The 20278-nt window shown below is 35.2% G+C and overlaps 1 protein-coding gene across 5 annotated transcripts in view; it reads left to right on the top strand.

Annotated features, from left to right (window-relative positions):
- Nucleotides 1-18117, top strand: part of SESTD1 (SEC14 and spectrin domain containing 1) — a 126772-nt gene extending 108655 nt beyond the window's left edge. For all 5 annotated transcript variants that reach the window (XM_055121591.1, XM_055121592.1, XM_055121593.1 and 2 more), the window contains 5 exons: nucleotides 572-653; nucleotides 1319-1441; nucleotides 2378-2569; nucleotides 8228-8349; nucleotides 10725-18117. In XM_055121591.1, the coding sequence (XP_054977566.1) occupies nucleotides 572-653; nucleotides 1319-1441; nucleotides 2378-2569; nucleotides 8228-8349; nucleotides 10725-10854 (649 nt within the window). In that variant the 3' untranslated portion in view covers nucleotides 10855-18117. The remainder of the gene's footprint in view (nucleotides 1-571; nucleotides 654-1318; nucleotides 1442-2377; nucleotides 2570-8227; nucleotides 8350-10724) is intronic.
- Nucleotides 18118-20278: the final 2161 nt, after the last annotated feature.

Raw genomic sequence — 20278 nt, 5'->3', positions numbered from 1 at the left:
CCGTCTGTAAAAGTTGAGTTTAAAAACTCAACCTTTACATTTGCTTTTGTATCTTTGAATTTTGTTTAAAATACTAACAGGCAGCTCAGCTGTCTCCATGTGTCAGTGTACTACAGTGTTTCTGCTTGGCTTCAGAATTTCACAGAATCACTGCTAAACTAAAAAGTGTTTGTGATTTGCTGTCATTAAGGTATTTTGAGATTCGGTATAATACAGATAGAGACACCCTTAAAATTAATTTTAATCATGGGGCTGGAGTGATAGTACAGCATGTAAAGCACTTGCCTTACACACAAATAACCTCGGTTCCTTGCCCAACATTCTATATAGTCCTCTGAGCCTGCTAGGAATAATTCCTGAACACAGAACCAGGAGTAACCCCTGAGTATTGCTGGGTGTGGCCACAAAACCAGAAAAAAAAATAATACAAATTAGTACAAAATAATTTATTTACCTAATGGAGTGCACTTAAGTAGTTTAGTAGACCATAAAACATGTATTCTCTGATGTTGTTATAATAATTACTGAGAAGACTGAAATTACTCCCTAAATTTCTGTTTGGGTTTATTAGATGTGAAGACATGGTAGATGTGCGAAGGTTAAAGATGCTGCAAATGGTGCAGTTATTTAAGTGTGAAGAAGATGCTGCCCAGGTAAACATCATTCTGATAAATTAGATAGTCTTTTCTTAGAAGCTAGATTTCACTTAACTGTAAACAAAAGTGTATTTGAGCTGCTTGAGAAAATAAAAATGTTAAGCCCAGTTCCAGTTTGCTCTGTTGAAATGATACTTTTTTTAATTTCAGTTACCTTACTGGTCTCATTTGACTTACTTTCTCAATGAAATACTCCATTGAGCCAGAAATTGAAATTATTTTATTGAATTGGTTGTCACTCACACTATGATAAAGACAAGTGTAAGACATTGTTTTTTAGTGCATAAGACAGCTTTTTAGATAGTCACTCAGTTTGCTCTCTGTAGAACATTGAAGAGCATCATTTAAGGAAATAGAGGAAGTCTATTGAATAGTAAATAAATAATACAGTAGTCTTTCTAATAACAGCTAAGTTATATAAACATGTTTTATATAAATCATCTAATTTTAAATGAATTTTAAAAAATATATTAATGTCTTGATTTAAATTTTTTGAGGAGAGTTTATTAATTCATGTAGTTTAACATTGAAATACGCTCCTAGAAAGTTAGGCTACAAATAATGGACTCATTAATCTTATGATAGTATTATATTTGTAAATATGATGTCTTGATGTAATGAGTATGATTCCAAGTTTTTCACTGTAACTTATTTTCATTTAGGCAGTAGAATGGCTAAGTGAACTTCTGGATGCTCTGCTGAAGACCCACATCAGATTGGGCGATGATGCTCAGGAAACCAAAGTTTTGCTGGAAAAGCATAGAAAATTTGTTGATGTTGCACAGGTGCAGAACTGGTTATCTTCCTTTCCTACAGGCTCAATGTTTGAATGGTTCTCTGCATGATTATAGTGTAGTTTAACCCTTCGAGTCCAAACAGGTTAGTTATGCTATTCCAGAAATATCACAGAACTAGGAAAATGTGAGCTGGCATATCAAAACTAGCCTCAAAAACTTGAGAAGGTTTATCTTTCCCTGAAGACAGGGTCTGTAGGCTTTCTTCTTCTGACCTATGTTATGCGATATGGCATTTTTTCTTTTAGGCAATCCCACTATTTATTCATAAAATTTAACATAAGTAAATTAGAGATCCCTGATTTTTTGCAACTCACCGGATCTGCATAGCAGTACAAATTATTTTCTGTATGAGTGAAAAGTAGATTTGTTTATTTTTTTCCCAAATAACTGCCTTTATAGTTTAACAGTTATGATTTTTTATATAAATTTTAAATGCCTATTTTCACCCACTTGCTTTGATTAATGACCAAACAGACATTCTTTTTTGGTTGTGGAATTGAGCTGAATGAAATGGGTAAAATAGTGTTAGAGAGCAAGCTGAACAAGAAAGAAGCATTAGAAATATTGCTTCCCAGTGCAATAGTACGTAAGGCATTTGCCTTGCACACAGCCTACCCAGGTTCAATCCCTGGTACCACATATGGTCTTCCCAGCTCCACCAGGAATGATCCCTGAGCACAGAGCCAGGAGTAAGATCTGAGTACCACCATGTATATGGCCCAAAAGCCAACTAGATGAATGAAAGTTTTGCTTTTCCTTTATTGTCTATACTCAGATAATTTGTAGTAGTGAGTGCTTGAGAGATCATTAAGAAATGATCCCTAGTAGTATCATTTGTCGTCACCTCAGTCCTTCTGCACACTTTCCCAGACCGCTTTTCAGAATTTATTAAGTTACAGTTTCTCTTATCTTTTTCTATTTTAGAGTACTTATGACTATGGAAGACAGTTGCTCCAGGCCACAGTTGTGTTGTGCCAGTCTTTGCGTTGCACTTCTCGATCTTCCGGGGACACACTTCCTCGTCTGAACAGAGTATGGAAGCAGTTTACAATAGCATCTGAAGAGCGAGTACATAGACTGGAGATGGCCATTGCATTTCACTCAAATGCAGAAAAGGTGTGCTTGTTTTTCAGTAGTATTTATTGTAGATAAATATTGTATATTTATTTCATTTGAATATTGTTTAAAGTATGCTGATTTTGGGTGCAGAAAGGGTATGGATTTGGGGCCATATCCAGTGGTGCTCAGGGGGCTACTCTTTTTTTTTTTAATTTTATTGAATGAATGTGAGATAGTTACAAGCGTTTATGTTTGGGTTACAATCACACATGATCAAACACCCATCCCTCTACCAGTGCACATTCCCCACCACGAATTTCCCACCAGTACACCCCCCATTTCCCACCCTCCCCCTTCCTCCATGGCAGACAGTATCCCCTGTACTCTCTCTCTACTTTGGAGAATTATGGCTTGCAACACAGACACTGAGAGGTCATCATGTTTGGTCCATTATTTACTTTCGGCACACATTTCCCATGCCAACTGGTTCCTCCAGCCTCACTTTCTTAGTGATCCCTTCTCTATTCCATCTGCCTTCTCTCCTCCGCTCATGAAGCAGGTTTCCAGCTATGGGGAAATCCCCCTGGCCCTTGTATCTACTGTCCTTGGGTGTCAGCCTCATGTGATGTTATTCTGTACTCCACAAATGAGTACAGTCCTTCTATGTCTGTTCCTCTCTTTCTGACTCATTTCACTTAGCATGATACTCTCCATATCTATCCATTTATAAGCAAATTTTATGACTTCATCTCTCCTAAAAGCTGCATAATATTCCAGTGTGTAGATATACCAAAGTTTCTTTAATCAGTTATCTGTACTAAGGCATTTGGTTTGTTTCCAGATTTGGGCTATTGTGGACAGTGCTGCAATGAACATATAGGTACAGATGTCATTTCTACTGTGTTTTTTTGCATCCTCGGGGTATATTCCCAGAAGTGGTATTACAGTGTCATAAGAAAGCTCCGTTTCTAGTTTTTGAAGAACTGTCCATATTGTTTTCCAGAAAGGCTGGACCAGTCAGCATTCCCACCAACAGTGAAGGAGCGTCCCTTTTTCCCCACATCCACGCCAGCACTGGGTTGCTTTTGTTCCTTTGAATGTGTGCCAGTCTCTGTGGTGTGAGAGGATATCTCATTGTTGTTTTGAGATGATATCTCATTGTTGATTTGCATCTCCCTCATGACTAGCAATGTGGAGCATTTTTTCATGTGCCTTTTGGCCATTTGTATTTCATTTTCGAGGAAACTTCTGTTCATTTCTTCTCCTCATTTTTTGATAGGGTTGGAGGTTTTTTTTTCTTGTACAATTCTACTAGTGTCTTTCATATTCAGGGGTTACTCTTGGCTGACACTTGGGAATCACTCCTGGCTCAGGAGACCATGTGGGGTGCCAGGGATCAAACCTGGCTTGGCTAAGGGTAAGGCAGGTGTCCAACCACTCTACTGTCTCTCCAGCCCCAAAGATTTTTAAGAGCATTACTTGAGCCAGCTATGTTTCCCCAAATTTATACTTGTACCATAGCCTAAGTTTGTATTTAGAAGTAATATTTTGTTTTAGATGGTCCAGATCAAATTCTGTAAGCAATCTGTCCTGTCAGTGCTGGAGTCCTGGAGTTAGTGCAGCCTAAAGCTGCTCAGTATCTCCCTTTATAGTACTTCTCCCATCATCAGACCTGAGGCTCTGAACGTGCTTTCCACTCTTTCGGTCATCCTGACCCTCCTCCCTTTTATGGTGCTGGGTATGGAAACTTTGCTTCATAGACTATTACTGCTTACCGTAAAAAAATTTTATTTTATTTATTTTTTAACCATAAAAAATTTTAAAGGCGCATTGTGATGTAATATTTAAAGTAGGGACTTCCCAGCTAAAATCATAAGAATAGAAATTAAGATAAAACACTTTTTAAAAAACATTCATGTTACATTTGAAATTTTATTCTAGAATCCATTATTCAATTAATTTAGTAGTCAAAAAAATGAGATAGGCAGTGTTTTAGGGACAGATTTTCTATTAAAGATTTTCTACTCATAACCCTGCACAGTGAAAATTCATTTTACTCTGTTGTGCATTTAACTATTTCAGTATCCTACAAGAAAATTTTGTATGTGGGAGAGAGGTTCAGATGCAGTGCAGGAGAAGCCTACATTATAAATTCAATCCTGTGTTCCGTAGAGCAGAAGAGCCATTTCCAGGAATCTTATGAATTAAGCAATTTTGTATTATGCAGTACAGTATATTGGTTGAAAAATGTCTATAGTTAATTCATTCTGAGCTGTTCACTGAACTCTGTAGTTTGCTATTTTAGCTTAAAATGGTCCAGAGGGGGCCAGAGACTTAGCTCAGTGCTAACTGTGTGTGTGTCTAACGTGTGTTGGACCCTGGATTTTATCCCAGGCACAGCAAATAAAAAAGAAAAAAAAAAGGGGCTCCAAGGGAACTCAGTGATGATGAGTGAAAGTATACAATCTCCATTTTAATTCAGAATGTTAAAATGGTTTGACTTTGTTAACTTACAGATTTAATAAAGCTTTTATTGGAATATGTAACAGTAGCTTAAAGAGTATACAAATCAGAAGTGCTCTGCTCGATGATTTGCCACATGAACATACCTGAGTCATCTGCACTTGTCAAGCCAAAGTACATTATTGGCAGTCCCTCGCCCACTGTGAGTCATAGTACTCCTGCTGCTCCCCGCTCTTGTTGAGGAATGACGACTATTTGGCTTCTAGTACCACTTTTAATTCTTTAGAATACTTTTTAAAAAATGTTACTGCAAGGATACTTTAAAATCTATACACTCTTAAAGAATCATATAAGAATTGATATGGTTCAGGCTTTTTAAATTATTTTAAGCCCCACCACTGGTTGTCCTTTTTTTTTAATAGAAAATTAGTGCTTAGTTTTGAGAGCCATATTATTTTTGTCACATTTATAAGAAACTCAGTTCAAGGTGTAGTAGATAGAACAGCAGCTAGGGTGCATAGTTAGCATGCACCTGACTGGGGCTCGATTCCCAGTACCACAAGGTGCATGAGCATCACCAGATGAATCTCTGGAGGCCCCACAGCTGTGACCTGTGTATCCCTGGTACTGAGGGGTCCAGGCAGCACAGCATCTTCAGACATTCAGGTGCTAAGTTGGCTGACCAGCCCTCCTGAGCACCACTTGAAAGGCCTAATTTAAAAAACACAGAAAAGGGCCTTTGGGCCGTGCTGTGGATCGAGCAGGATGGAAGAACCCAAAAGCGCGCCCTTGGACTCCAAGCAGCCCACTGAACTAATTCCGGCACGGGATCGGAGACCCCACGGCGGGCTGCGAGAGTGGAAACCGGGGGATTCCCCAATTCTTTTAACCTCTCTCTCTCAATCCCTTCCTCCCGAGCACAGCGCAGGGTCCACAGCTTTCTGACTGCAAAATGGAGACGCCGAACCTCTCTCTAGGTTTCTCCATCTTATGAGCACCATAAAAGGGTAAAAGTTTGTAGTGATGTTATTTCTGGTTGTACTTTCCCTGGACTTTATACAGAAACCCAAAACCGCGCGGCCTCGACCTAATGTCATCTTAGTATCAGCAATATGTAATGGTTCCTTCTTAATGGGTCGGACTTTTGTGGGAGATCCTAACAAGAATAGTAAGTCTTTTGCTGAAATATTGAAGGCAATCAAAGTGGTAGCCATCTCTCTAGACTGAACTAAGCTATATCCCCACGCCGGCTGAGAAGAAATATCCTTCTTTCTCGGGAAGAAACGCGGCGTGGTGTCAAACATAGTGTGATGTCCATTAAGCAAACAGACTTGGTGGCGTGGGAATGGGATATAAGGGGAAAAATTATGTACATGGAACAGCGGGACGCTGGTGGAATCTCGAGCCGGAGCCGATACCAGCGCAAGACCTTTGGTTCCAGAAACTGCTTGCAGACACTCTACTAGACTATCAACTAAGCCAGAGCCCCACGCCGGCTGATGATGGGAAATAACCATCCTCTTTGGTTTTTTCCCCTTTGTCAGACAGCGTGGCGATTACTAAACAGGCGTGAACTCGGGGCGCGGGGCAAGGGGGAAAAAGAAAAGTTATGTAACAAACAGCGGGACTTAGTATCTCTATATTCTTAGCAATGGAGAACTATCAAATGCTTCCTTGGCAATAGGACTGTCTTTTTCTTTTTGGGGGAAACCCCAGCAACGGTAGTGAGTTGTGTGTTGAAACATGGAATGTAATCGAGATAAAGCGTAAACGAAGTGAAACTTATCACGTACAAGGGTGGGGACTGGGGAGGTGGGAGGGGGCGGCAGATATACTGGGGGGGTTGGTGATGGAAGATGGGCACTGGTGAAGGGAAGGGTGTCTGAGTATTGTATAACTAACATAATCCTGAGAACTATGTAACCCTCCACTTGGTGATTCAATAAAAAATATTTAAAAAAAAACACAGAAAAGGGAAAAACTCAGTTGAAGATTATTTTACAATTTTAAGGTTGGTGAAATTCCTTTGTAGTAATTCGCCTTGACTGTTCTATTTTATGTCAGTAAGCATAAACATGACCACAACTGTAAGCAGAACTTGAAAAAACTATAAGCAACTAAATATATATATATTTATGTATATAATAGTGTATGTAGTATACATAGCATAGTATAGTACATGTAATATAGTGGACTGATTGGGAAATATTTAAAATTGAGTATCACTGTCATCACTGTCATCCCGTTGATCATCAATTTTTCTCTAGTGGGCACCAGTAATGTCTCCATTTGTCCTAGCCCTGAGATTTTAGCAGTCTCTCTCTTTACTCGTTCTTCCTAGCAGTGCCACATTGGAGGTTCTTTCAGGGAAAGGGGAATGAGACCCATCATTGCTAATGTGTTTGGCCTATCTAATGTGCCACAGAGAGCTTGTCAGGTTCTGCCGTGTGGGCAAGATGATCTCAGTACCTTGCCAGGTTTCTGAGAGGGAGAACTAGCCTATAAGAGGTCGCGCTGCCGCAAATGCAGCCACGCGCATTGGATATAGAGTTTTAAAATATTTTAAAAGTTCTTTTCTAAGTAATATTGAAATAAACATGATTAAGTAATGAAAAAGAATCGTAAAAATGAGTACTTTCCAGGTCCTCCCTTTTTCTGTTTTTCTTGTTTATATATAAGTGGTAATAGTCAAGTAAAGAAATTGGTATCTTAACAAGAACTGTAGAACTTCCTACATTTTAATTAGATCATATTTATTTATAATTAACCCAGGTCAAAAGATCAGTTTTAAAATAACTTGTCAAGTCTAGTGGTCATCATATGAGTTTTGTTTTTGTAATACGAATATATGTTGTTTCCGACTTTTTATTTTCTTTATTTTTGAGTCTCTAAGTTTCTTGAGGCCAAAAATCTGTATTTCATTTATACCACAGCTACTAAATAAACATATGGTAAGAATTGAGTAGTTAATTAATAAAAGAATTCTTCTAAATCTCGAAAGTTATTTTACAAAAGTAGTCTAGCTTTATTTTCTCTTAGAAATCACTATAAATTTTTCATGCTCCAATTATATATTAGAAAATATTTTATTTTGTTTGAATTTCTTGAACAAACTTTACCAATAATACATCTTGTACAGTGGAGTAAATGAGGTACTAAGAATTAAAAAAAAAACACCTCAAGTCTTAATTTCCATGAACTTGATTTCCTTTCTGTATTTCTTGATGAATGTTACCTTTTCATTTGTTGTAGATTTTGCAAGACTGTCCAGATGAGCCTGAAGCTATTAATGATGAGGAGCAGTTTGATGAAATTGAAGCAGTTGGGAAATCACTTTTGGATAGATTAACTGTTCCTGTAGTTTATCCTGATGGGTATGGTGCATGTTCTTATAATGTTGTCTATCAGAGAGAGCTTAAAACAAAATAATTAAGAAAGGAAAATCTGTTTTTGAAAAAGCCAAGTTAATTAGCGTCGATCCCCATTCATTAATCCCAAGAATTATTTGTTTTAATTTTTTTTCAAAAATTCTGAACTCTGCTCTTAGCAACAATAACAGTTGGTACTGGCTACGTGTTGCTTCTTGGCAGTTTGTTGTAAAAGAAAGTCATCAATTAGGTTGACATTAGCAAGTTTTAACCTTGATTATAAGGAGGATAGTGATGAGACTTTATTTAAAGAAATATAAATTACTAACATTTAGTGAAATCATAAAATATAAGAAACAGTGAAAAGCACTTTCCTTCATTACTTTTTGACCAAACAATGTCAAGCCAGTGGGATAATCATCTTATTTACAAAAACAGATGCTCAGAAAAGTTAAGAAAGAGTTCATAGCTTCTAAGAGAATGAGAATGCACATCCAGGTTTGCCCCATTTCTTTTGCAAGATTCCATATGTAGTCCTAATTTCTCTAATTGCAAAATAATGAGATTCTGATCATTTCAAAAATTCAGTGATAAAAATATGAAATAATCACATGTAAATAAACGGGCCAGTAAAAGGATGAGAAAGATACACCTAACACTTACACAGTGTTGTAAACCGATGTTATCTCAATAATAGCAAGAACTATAATGAAAAAGAAAAAGCTAGACCTAAAATATTCAAAAAGGATATTTAAAAATTATTAAAGTTTGAATAATTCATTTTTTAAAAAATCAAAAGGTGTATCATCTGCGTGTGTCTAAACTTTAGTCAAAGTAATTTAGAGGTGACTCAGAGGATGTTTAATTCAAGCAGTGCAGAAACCAAAAGTTGAGTATAACTCTGCTTGCATTGTAGAATAGTGTTATAGGACTGTGACTTTAGAACCAGATTGCTTAGGTTTAAATCTCAGCTCTGCAACTTATTAATTCTGACACCTTGCACTCAACACTCTGCTTCAATTCTCTCATCTAAAAATTGTGATACACTATTTATATTCATACCTCTTCAGGTTATGGGGCAGGAAATTAATGAGCAAAATGAACATATACACTCATCTGATATTTTTGTTTTAAATCAAACCTGACACGTAATATCAGTTCTGCTATGTAACGAATTCCCATTGATTATTTGAAATTGATATTAATAAAATATTTTATTTCCTTGGAACAATTTCTATTCAGTCTATACTTAAATAATTTCTAGTCATACCTAAGCCTTAACAATGAGAAGTAACCTAAAATTATGCTAAATGTATACAATGAAAGAGAATAAAAATAAAAATCAATAAATTTCTAGTGATAGTATTCTGGGAATGCTTATGGCTATTTTGTTCCAGAGCTGTCAGCTTCCCTATTTTACATTTCACTGCCTCCTGTTCTATTCAGGTCAGCCTAAGAATGTCTGTTCCTAGTATTTGACTAGGTTTCTCCTCCTATGTTCAACAAATAGCATACATGTATTATTACCTCATCTATTTTAAGATAAAAGCACAAGTTAGTCATTAAAATTTTGCAGACACTACTTTTAATATTTGTAATTGTTAGTCTTGTGTGATAATGTCTATACTCTGCTAAAAGCTTGTTGACAAATAAGCTTGTTCAGCTTTTTTTCTTTGTAATATTCTCCTAGTAAAATAAATGAGATGGATTATCTCTCTGGATTGTCTGCTTGAAGACTCAGGTTCAAATGCTGTTTTTTCTACTCTGTGACTTTAGTTGAGTTATTTAATTTTTTCAGTCCTTCGTTTTCTGATCTGAAAAAAAAACGAGTTTCTTATTAAGTAGTTTCCAAGAATCCTTTCTGCCCTAAAAAATTTTGTGACTCTCAATATAGTTCATTTCCAAGTAAGGTAAAATTAAATGATTTTTATGTATTTCCCAAATTATATCTTTACATTAAGTGAACATTTTACTTGCCAGATGTATTAGACATTTGATGTGACAATTAAACAATTAGACAATTAGCACTGAGTACACATTCAAACTTCATATTTGTGTATGCTTGTGGAACAAAAATTTATAAGCAGAATATCTCCATTGTTTCATTTTTTTCTTGAAATTATTATAAATATACATCATATACTTCTAGTATGTATAGACTTTCCCCTAATTTCTTAAAATGTTTTATGTCATGAAAAAAGGATGTTTTTGCTATTTACTACTCAAACAGGATAATCTTGAGATGAACCAATTTCTACTCAAAGTCTGTATCACTTAAATACTGTGAAATGGTTATATTTTGCTTCCTTTTCATTTGACAATGGGTGTATAGCCAGTGGATTTCTATTTAATTTCACTCGGTTTTCCTGTTTGGATTTTAGAACTGAACAGTATTTTGGGAGTCCAAGTGACATGGCTTCTACTGCAGAACATATCAGAGACAGGATGAAACTGGTTAGTCTCAAAAGGCAGCAGCTGAGACATCCTGAGATGATGGCCACAGAGAGCTAATAACTGCCCACTTCCCAGACCTGCAGCTCATATTCCCGCATGTCGTCTGCATCCTACAGCCACCTCCGTACCTTCAGATGCATTTCACAGCCAGGATAAGCCTCATTTGTTTCCATAGACATTTCTCTCCACGTTTTAACACCTTGAAGCTACCAAGGCATCATTCTTTAATATGTTTTGAGACCATAGACTCCAAGTATTTTAAAAAAAGGAACTGTAAACATTGCACTGAAAATTTGATTTAAAGCTTTATCTGACCTGTCAGTTTGTAGGTGAACAACTGATAATAAGCTTTGATTGGTGCTAATAAGAGTTTAGGAATTCTCTTTAAAAAGTGGTTGCCCTTCTTCCCCAGGTGATATAGTAAATTTAGATTGAACTTAATCTGTTACTAGTAGACAATGATGTCCTCATTTTTTTATTTTATAATTTTTCTTTAAATTTTATTATTTTATTGTGTCAGTATGAAGAAATCCCTTCAGATCTTTGATATATTCACTAAAAGACACTTTTTCTATTTGTATTGATAATGTATTAAAAGTTGGTTGTGCTTAATAAAAGGCTTCTTTTAAACATCTTATTTAATTTGGTGATTATATCCTATTTTCATAATGAGTGCCTTACTTAAAAGGGCATTCTTAGGATTGTGAAGATGGTATAATATTTGTTTTTTCATGTTGGTTGCATGTATCTTAGCCAGAAAATTTATATGTAAGCATGTATATAGAATAATTAAGCATGTTTTATTATGAAAAGTAATTGTAAAAAACAAGTTAGATCTTTAAGAACTTGTGAATAATGGAATACTAATTCTAATTATTCTCTTTTTCACCTTGAAAAATAATGGCAAAATTTTGTTTTCAGGGGGAGAAGTGTTAAGAGAAGGAGGCATACATAATTAGGCAACATAATCCCTGGTATCAGAGTGATATTTCTGGAACTCAGATTGCAATTGTTAAAAAAAATCTAACTTGTCATAAAAGAAGCTAAATAAATCCTAAAGTGTCTAATTACAAAAACTGTACAACTCATTTAGAAAAAAAATACTAAATGCCAGTACCTTAATTTTATATTATGTTTAAATGTTAAGACACATATAATTTAAATTTTGTTAAGTTATATGGTTTTTCATTTCAGAAAATTTTTTTGAAAAAGATTTAAAAAAATAACTTTAGTTGTGATTGATACAGAACTGTACAAAGACTTATATGCTGGTTTCTTCTCCTTTGTCTACAAATGTTCTTATATGCTCCAATGCAAAAAACTCCATCTGAACATTCTAATTTCTCCAGCATTCTTCACTGCCAGATTCCGTAGAGAAATGTTTATCCATTGCCCCTACATTCTCCTTGCTCCCTGCTAAGCACCGTGCAGTCTGGTTCTCTACCACACTGTGGTGAAATGATTCTAAGAGGGCTTGTAGGTATCAGATTGAATGATTTTTTTTCTCAATCCCTTTCGGTTTTTTCTTCTCTGATTCTTCAACATTTTGTACCACTGAGTAACCTATCCCAGAGTAAGTATATCCTCCCTTGAAGATAGTGTTCTCTGCCATAACTGTGAGTATAGTCACATAACTTAATTCAAATGTGTTTTCATTAAACACTAAGCATCACAGATGTTTGTCTTTAGAATATTTCAGGATCTTCTGTGAGTATCTATCGTTCTTCTGTGGGTGTCTCATTTAGAGTTTCTGTTTTATCCCTGTGTCCTATGTTGTGTGTCTCTTCCAAAATTCTACACCTGTGCTTTAGCTACCTACTTGATGTTTCAACTTCAATGAATTTGTTTATAGTATTAATCGCTGTTTTCATCCTGGAGCAATTTTACTTAGAGTTTCAGCCTTTTTTTCTATTCAGAAATGCCAGAAAATATGGGGCCAAAGTTTTCAACTGTTCCTTCTTGTCTTATGCTGCCAATGCTTCCGGAACATCCTGGAAGTTCTTTCTATATTTGATAATCCTCTCAGTCTTTTAGGGCTTATCTACTATAAGTATGAATTTCTGCATTTCTTCATTTAAATCTTTATGATGGTGCTAAACACATTTTTTGAGTTGTTTATATCTATACCTGCTGTATCGTAAGTTCTCGAGGGAATGATTCTTGTGTGACTTATATTTCCAGCCTTTTGCTCTTGGGTAACAGTTGTTCAGTTCCCCTGTATGTGAGTGGTCTATTATAAGAGTAGTAATAATCCTGGTTGGAGTCTGATGTGTGTTTTAAACAAATTTTCTAATACTATGATTGACTTACAAGTAAACCTGCTCATAAGGAAGCCATTTGGCATTAAATATAAATGGAAATCAGCTAATTTAGATATTTACTCATATTCTTATCATTTTTTTACTGAATTTCAGAACAGTTAAAATGTCTTTATTAGGACTTTGCTAGAAGGGAACAAGATTATAAGTAATCAGACTCTTATTTCTAGCATACACTCACCTATTTATCATTAGATGAATTAACTGTCATATGCCTTAAGCTATCCTGCCTACCAGACAGAAGTAAGGTTGCATCTGAAAGTGTTATTTTCAATTTGAATATTTCAGATAACATGAAAGTCCTTCCAGAACAGTAAATATTGTTGTTCATTTGTAAATTTGCTGCTACTTGGTATCTGTATATATAGTAATGAATGAAAACCCAACAATATCCCAATATAATCTGTCTTACCCCCCATAGGGTCATAGGTTTTTTAGAGTACATGTGAAGGAAGTGACTGAAGTCTATTATAAATCACAAACTCTTGCATGTTCACATACAAATAGAGAAAGCACCATCATTTCTATTGATATTTGCCACCTCATTTCACATTACTCTAGTTCATCTCAGGGAATGATTAAATAATAATTGGGAATCATTTGCTTTTTTTACCTCTGGTTTTGGGATTTTTGTCTTTTCCTTGTGTTTTCTAATCGTTATGTTTGCTCCAGTGTAATCTGTGTGTGTGTGTGTGTGTGTGCATGTGTGCTAGCATGCGTGTGTGTGTGTGTGTGTGTGTGTGTGTGTGTGTGTGTGTGTGTAAAACAGAAGTTTGGCATCTTTTTTTTCTTTTCTTTATACTTGTCAAACCCAACAGAGTTATGATGGAAAGGTAACCCCATTTTGGATGAATTTGGCATTATTCCCAGTTCTCATTGTTCATGATCTTATTCTAGAATGATTCATTGGTGATGGACATCCTGCCAGCTTAGATGTTGGCAAGCCTAGGCTTCATGGCTGTGTAGAATACTGTACACTTCTCTTATCATATAGTCAATTTGGCCAGTGTTCTCAAGTGTTATAAAGTCTTATAATGTTCATTGTTTAATCATTACTGTAGAAATTGGCATAAGTTGTGCCATTCAGTTCTTTTTTTTTCTTAATTTAGTATTATCTTTGATAGCTTATTCCTTAATAAAAGCATGAGAATTACTTTTTTCTAATAGTTCTAGGCAAATTATACTCTCTAATTTAAAACAGGTGGCACAATTGAAAGATTAGCTGAACCTATCTCATTCTAATGTTTACATTAGAAAGAATTTAGAGTTCTTACATTGTAAATTTCTTGCCAGAGAGATTGGACATTATATTGTACTTTTTCCATTCTCTCAGGAGATAATGAAAATATGCCCTGGGTACTAAAAACTAAAGATTATGATTGTTAAAGTCCTTTATATCTTCATTCCATAGAAAATGGTACAGGCAACTAACAAAGTAAATATAATAAATGAACAAGACTTGCATGAGTGGAGAATCTTAGCTAAATCCCCAAAGGAAATTTTTTCTATAATTAAATAAAGGCCAGACATAGCTGAATAGCAAACTAAATTAACAAGCTTGGCAGTTGTCACTGGTCACTTTCAGTTCTGAATAAGAAGTTTAATATGAGAGTAGAAAAGACTCTTCTGGTATCTAGGGGGAAAATTCCTTGACAAAGCGAAATGAAGCACTGGCTTAACATCACACATTATTGTATTTCAGGGCACACCATGGAAAAGTCGAGGCTATACTTTATTAGTAGGAGGATAATGAAGAAAACTCAAAAGTTAATATGAAAACAAGTGAATCTAATGGAAGTTGTTTGGAGTCTGAATATCTGAGTTCAAAATCTGATTTAGCCATGAACTAGTCTATAAAAATCACTAGACTTCTCTGGTTATTAAATACAAATGCATAAAATAATTTCAGGAATAAATTACAGTTTTTTTAAGTTAGCTAAATTGTTATCCAAAATGGGAAGTATTTATTTTGTAATTGAAAAGAGCATTGTTTAATCTTAGGCTTGTCTCCAGTGACAAACATAAGGTTTGTGGGGAAACAGTAGTTTCTGGCTTGTGCCCATCACTCAATCCCATTTGCCCTGTAGTCATTTCCCAGTTTTACATACTGAAAGCAGTAAGGGTAGAGTTATCACATCAGTAAATTACAGAATTTTTATATCAGACTAATTGGTTCTTAATAGGAGGATAATAGATCAGAAGACAAGTGAGGAGGATCATCTGCTTTGATGTTGACTGGACATGGTACAAGTTCATTAGTAAAAAACTGAAAAAAGTCATTTGGAGTGGAGATTAGTAAGAGACAATTTCTAGAACTAATGTTGAGCTCAAATATAATGATAAGGTTAATAATGAAGTTGCTTAATAATAAGGTTAGAAAGTAAACTTAAAAGCCATGAGACTTACATTATTTAGTCTAACTGCACTGGTAGCATCAATGTTGGCAAACTTGGACAATGATAATTCTAGGACTGGTAATAGAGATGGACGGAACTATGATTGCTCTGTGAATAACATAACGTACAAGAATGTTTGAAGATTGAAAAGGGTTCATAGATATGTTGAAGAACTTAACTGCACTGTTTTAAAGCAAACTTGAAAACTAGTCACTAGTGCCTGGGCTTCATAAGACAAAATTATGCCTTTACAAGCTTTGAGATCAAAGATTAGCTAGCAAGAGCTAAATATTTTTAAAGCAGTGAGTACATTTCTAAAAGCATCATGACTGTTTCTATAAGAGAACTCTTATGAGGAAATGTATGTAGTTCCTACGTATAATGTTGTAGGAGCTCTCATATAAGTAAAAGCCAGTATCAGTTTCTAGATATTAAGAACAGAATATTTACAGATTTTTAAATCAGACATAAAAAACCACTGGACAAAAGACCATTGAAGACTGAAGCCAACTTAGAGTATCTCAGGGAGTCATCTACTTAGAAATACTTATAAGCCAAATGCCATCTCTAATGCATTCTAAATGCTTCCTCGTAGGGGCAGAAACAGGAAAATAATTCTTATGTTCTTCCTGTCAGAACTTAGGGGCTGTTCACTATGATCAAGCTACATACCATATTTTGGGATTACTCATCTTTTCTATTATAGTTACCTTGGTTCTCTTTCACTTAGTAGTCAGGGTAAAATCTTTTTCTGTTCTTGACTTTTCTCTTAAGAATGTTTCTTCATCTTACCTCTTATTTTAGTCAATCTAACCAGCAATATTGCTCGGAATTTATGTATGTATTCTATTTTTTAGAGGTGTGAGGGAATCAAAAAATCACTTTGACAAACTTGAGCCAGAATGGAATCGAGAACTTATTTCTCACCTCACACTCAGGAATATCCTTTACATGCTCTGAAATTTCTAAATTAAAGCCAAGATGAAGAATTTGATAGTTATATTACAATAAAGTGAATAATAAAATTACAAGTGGTGTCATTTTGTAAGTATTTCCTATGGATTTTTCCTCAAGTTTTATTACAAAATTTTTTAACTAAAATGTTGCAATATTCCATCTAGCTAGTTAACATCATGCTTTCATTATGTATCTGAAAACTCATCAGTTAATCCAGATATATTTAAGGCATTTAAAACTATAGATGTCTACTAAGTATTTTTACATACATATCATTAAGTAGAAGTATTTGCTTATGTTTTTTCAAAATGAAAAATGAGCATAAACTTAACAGGAATCTTAAGTGCTCATCTGCTGAATTTTGTCAAATGTGTACAGAAGTATTAAAATGTCAAATATCAGAAAGTTATCACATGGCCCTTCCCAGTCCATCCTTGTCCCCATCCTACTTATTTTTCCTGCCATAGGTGAGATTTTTTTTCTATTCTAGATCTTGTTGTAAATAGATTTGCACAGCATGTACTCTTTGTAGATGACTTCTCTTCACTCACCATGTTTTGGACTTACTCATGTTGTTGGGCATATTAGTAGTTTGTTCCTTTTTATTGCTGAATTGTATTCCATTCTTTGACTGTTGAGAGTTTTTTTAAATACATTTTTCTATTTATAAATACCTGGGTCTTTATCAATATTGACAAATATAAAGAAGGCTGCTATGATTATTCTTAACATAAATCTGAGATGACATAGGCTTTCATTTCTTTGTGTGACTTCCTAGGGCTAGAATTTCTATGTCATAATGGTAGTTTTAGAGAAGCTGCCATGCCATTTTTCAATGTGGTTGTATTGTGTCCTGAATTTTAACTATATTTTGGATGCGTGGAAAGGTGTAAAGTATTTTTATGATTCATATTTGAAACATTAGGAGTAGATTTGGGATAGAAAAAATAGCATTATTCATGGTCAACAGTTGGTATTGAGGAAGCAAATACCTATCTGCTCAAAACTGCACCCAACGGGTTTCTATGCCTGAAACTTTTGCATTTGTTTCCCTTGAAAGATTAAAAGTGTCCAAGCATGGTTTTATATTAGTTAGAAGAAACAACTTTGGGTTGTTTAATGTTACTAACTTTTGCCACCCGCTTTCAGTAAAATAAGATTGAATATTGAACAGAAGAGGTTTATTTCTATTCAAAAGGTGGAGAAAGGGTAGTAAGCAACAAGCACTGCCATTCATCCCAGGTACAGCAATGTGAGAGCATCTGTCTGGCAGGGAAGACTCCTAAATAGTGGTCAGAAAACAGGGTGGGAAGAAGTCTACCTCACAATTGTGCGTAGGAGATAGCTATGTTTTTGCAAGATATTTTAGCCTTTAAAATCTCATATTTTCAATGTTTTTTTTTAATTCAGTACCACCCAGCTCTAGTTATTCAACACCCTATTTCTATTGGATATAACAGTTACCTATATAAGTCTGTAAAATTATAATCATGTGTGTATGTTTCCAATCTATGTGTTCAAAGATATTTATATATGGTTCATTCGATCTTTCCTAATAGATTTTTAAGGGCTGGGATATTTGGCTTCTACTGTAAATCCTTTTAATGTGCCACACATTGTAAATATGCAATAAAATGTTAAAACTCTAAGTAATGGTAGTAGATTTTGATATGTATTTCTTTGATATGTTATGACTTTGGACAATAAGTTTTGTTCCTGTTAATAAAGAGTATAATATGGGGGAAATTAAGTCATGCTGGTTTTTATAAAATAATGTGTAAATTGCATTTTGAGATTTTTAAAATAGTTTTACACAAAACTTTACATTTTTCTAATAACATTTATAAATATTGTATTGAAAATATAACGTATTTCTTCCAAAATAATTGATGAGAGTTCTTTGGCAATAGGAGCTGTCCTTTCCCTCACTAGAACTTCCCTTCTCACTCTTGAGAATTTCCTATCCCACTTATCCCTACACCATAGGAATTTGAGAGCTTTCCCTAGTCCCACCTTGTGAAAAAATAGTTAGATTCTCTCACAATAGATAGTGTATTTGGGACTGGGGAAATCATACTACAACAAGTTAGCTGTATTTTATCCTCTTATTCTATAAATAATAGCAGCTCCAGAATACCTAACAGGAATTCAGAATTCCCAAGACTGGGGAATTGGCAAGCTTTATACTTTGTCCAGTGAAGTTAAGTATATCTGAATAATAATTCAATGTATAAGCAACATGAAAAATGAGATACTTATGAATAGATACTTTCATTTTTCTAATGACTATTCACCCAACTTTAGTTTTTCCTTTAGACAATATAACTACATAGCCATTCCATTTTCTTTAAGTTGGAGGAGAAGGACAAATACAAGATGATCTCACTCATCTGTGGTATATAGAGAAACAAAACAAGGGTATGGGCAATACCAATTGATAATCTTGGACACTGGATTGCAGACCTACAAGTGGGATCTGGGGGGGAAGGGGTGAGAGGAATGAATAGACTGACTGGTAGTAACACAGGAACAATGGAGCACATGGTTGGTGCTTAGGGAGGTAATAGTAAACATCAGAACTGAATCAACAAATGGTGGCAAGAGTGGGAGGAAGGGTTGAATGGAGGTGACGCAGGGATGGGAGTGGAGGGTCAGGGGCACTTCAGTGGACTTGGTGGTGTGCAGAGTCCCTTTGTACATTAATACCATTGTAACCCTAACTATAACTTAAAGGAGATGTTTAAGCAGTGCCATACCGTTTTCTGCATAAAATCTGCCCAGAAATATTCTCATAAGCACACTTCATGTGAAAGTCAAATGGAACACTATAAATACCCAGCTTTTAGGAGAAAGAATTTCATGATACTAAGAAATCAAGAAGTATCTTAACAAAGTAGCTGATGGCAAACTGGAAAAGAAGTGAGCAGTTAATTAATTGTAAAGGCTGGATAGTGAGTGTGACAAAATGGAATTTGTAACAAAGCACACATTTTTGTGTTGCATTGAGTTACATCAGCCCATGGCATAGTTATCTTTAGAAGCTTCCCTTCCACAGGAACTCTAATCAAGGCGAACTAAGGTGAAATATGAAAATCTGAGGAAGTCTAATTTCATTTATTTTTTAATTTTTGAGTCACACCTAATGATGCACAGGGGTTACTCCTGGCTCTGCACTCAGGAATTACTCCTGACAGTACTCAGGGGACCATACGGGATGCTGGGGATCGAACCCGGGTTGGTCACATGCAAGGCAAACACCCTACCCACTGTACTATCACTCCAGCCCCCAGGAAGTCTAATTTTAAAAGTCAAGTCAGTATACTGTTGTATTTTCAAACTATGAAACATAATTCTCAGTGAATTTAGTGTTTAAAGTGTATTATTGAATATTTCTTGGGGAAGTGATGTGAATTTATCTATTTACCTTCCTTCCTTCAGGTCTAAATTCCATTTTAAAAATCAACAGCAATAGCAAGAGCTCAGGAAGCAAGAGTGTATATTTTGCATTCAGGAGCCCCTCAGGAGTGCCCCTAGGGCCTACCATCCAGCACCTAGCCAGGAATAGCTTTTGATCAATGCTGGGTGTGACCCCCCCCAAAAAAAAAGAAAGAAAAAGAAACAGATAAAATATTGTGTGGAGATTTCAAAGATAATTGTCCTTGTACGTTATTGGGAATGAAATCTCTATGATAATTAAACCTTTATTGAAAGTTAAAATTCTTCAATTTCTGGATGCAGGATCCTCCAAACCCAAAATCAAAAAGCTGGCAAAATGTCTCTGGTGTTCAGAAAAGGTGGATTAAAAAGTAA

This window comes from Sorex araneus, chromosome X, assembly GCF_027595985.1.
Source record: "Sorex araneus isolate mSorAra2 chromosome X, mSorAra2.pri, whole genome shotgun sequence".
Taxonomy (NCBI): domain Eukaryota; kingdom Metazoa; phylum Chordata; class Mammalia; order Eulipotyphla; family Soricidae; genus Sorex; species Sorex araneus.
Note: the sequence above shows the minus strand (reverse complement) of the source record. Positions and strands in the feature narration are given on the sequence as shown.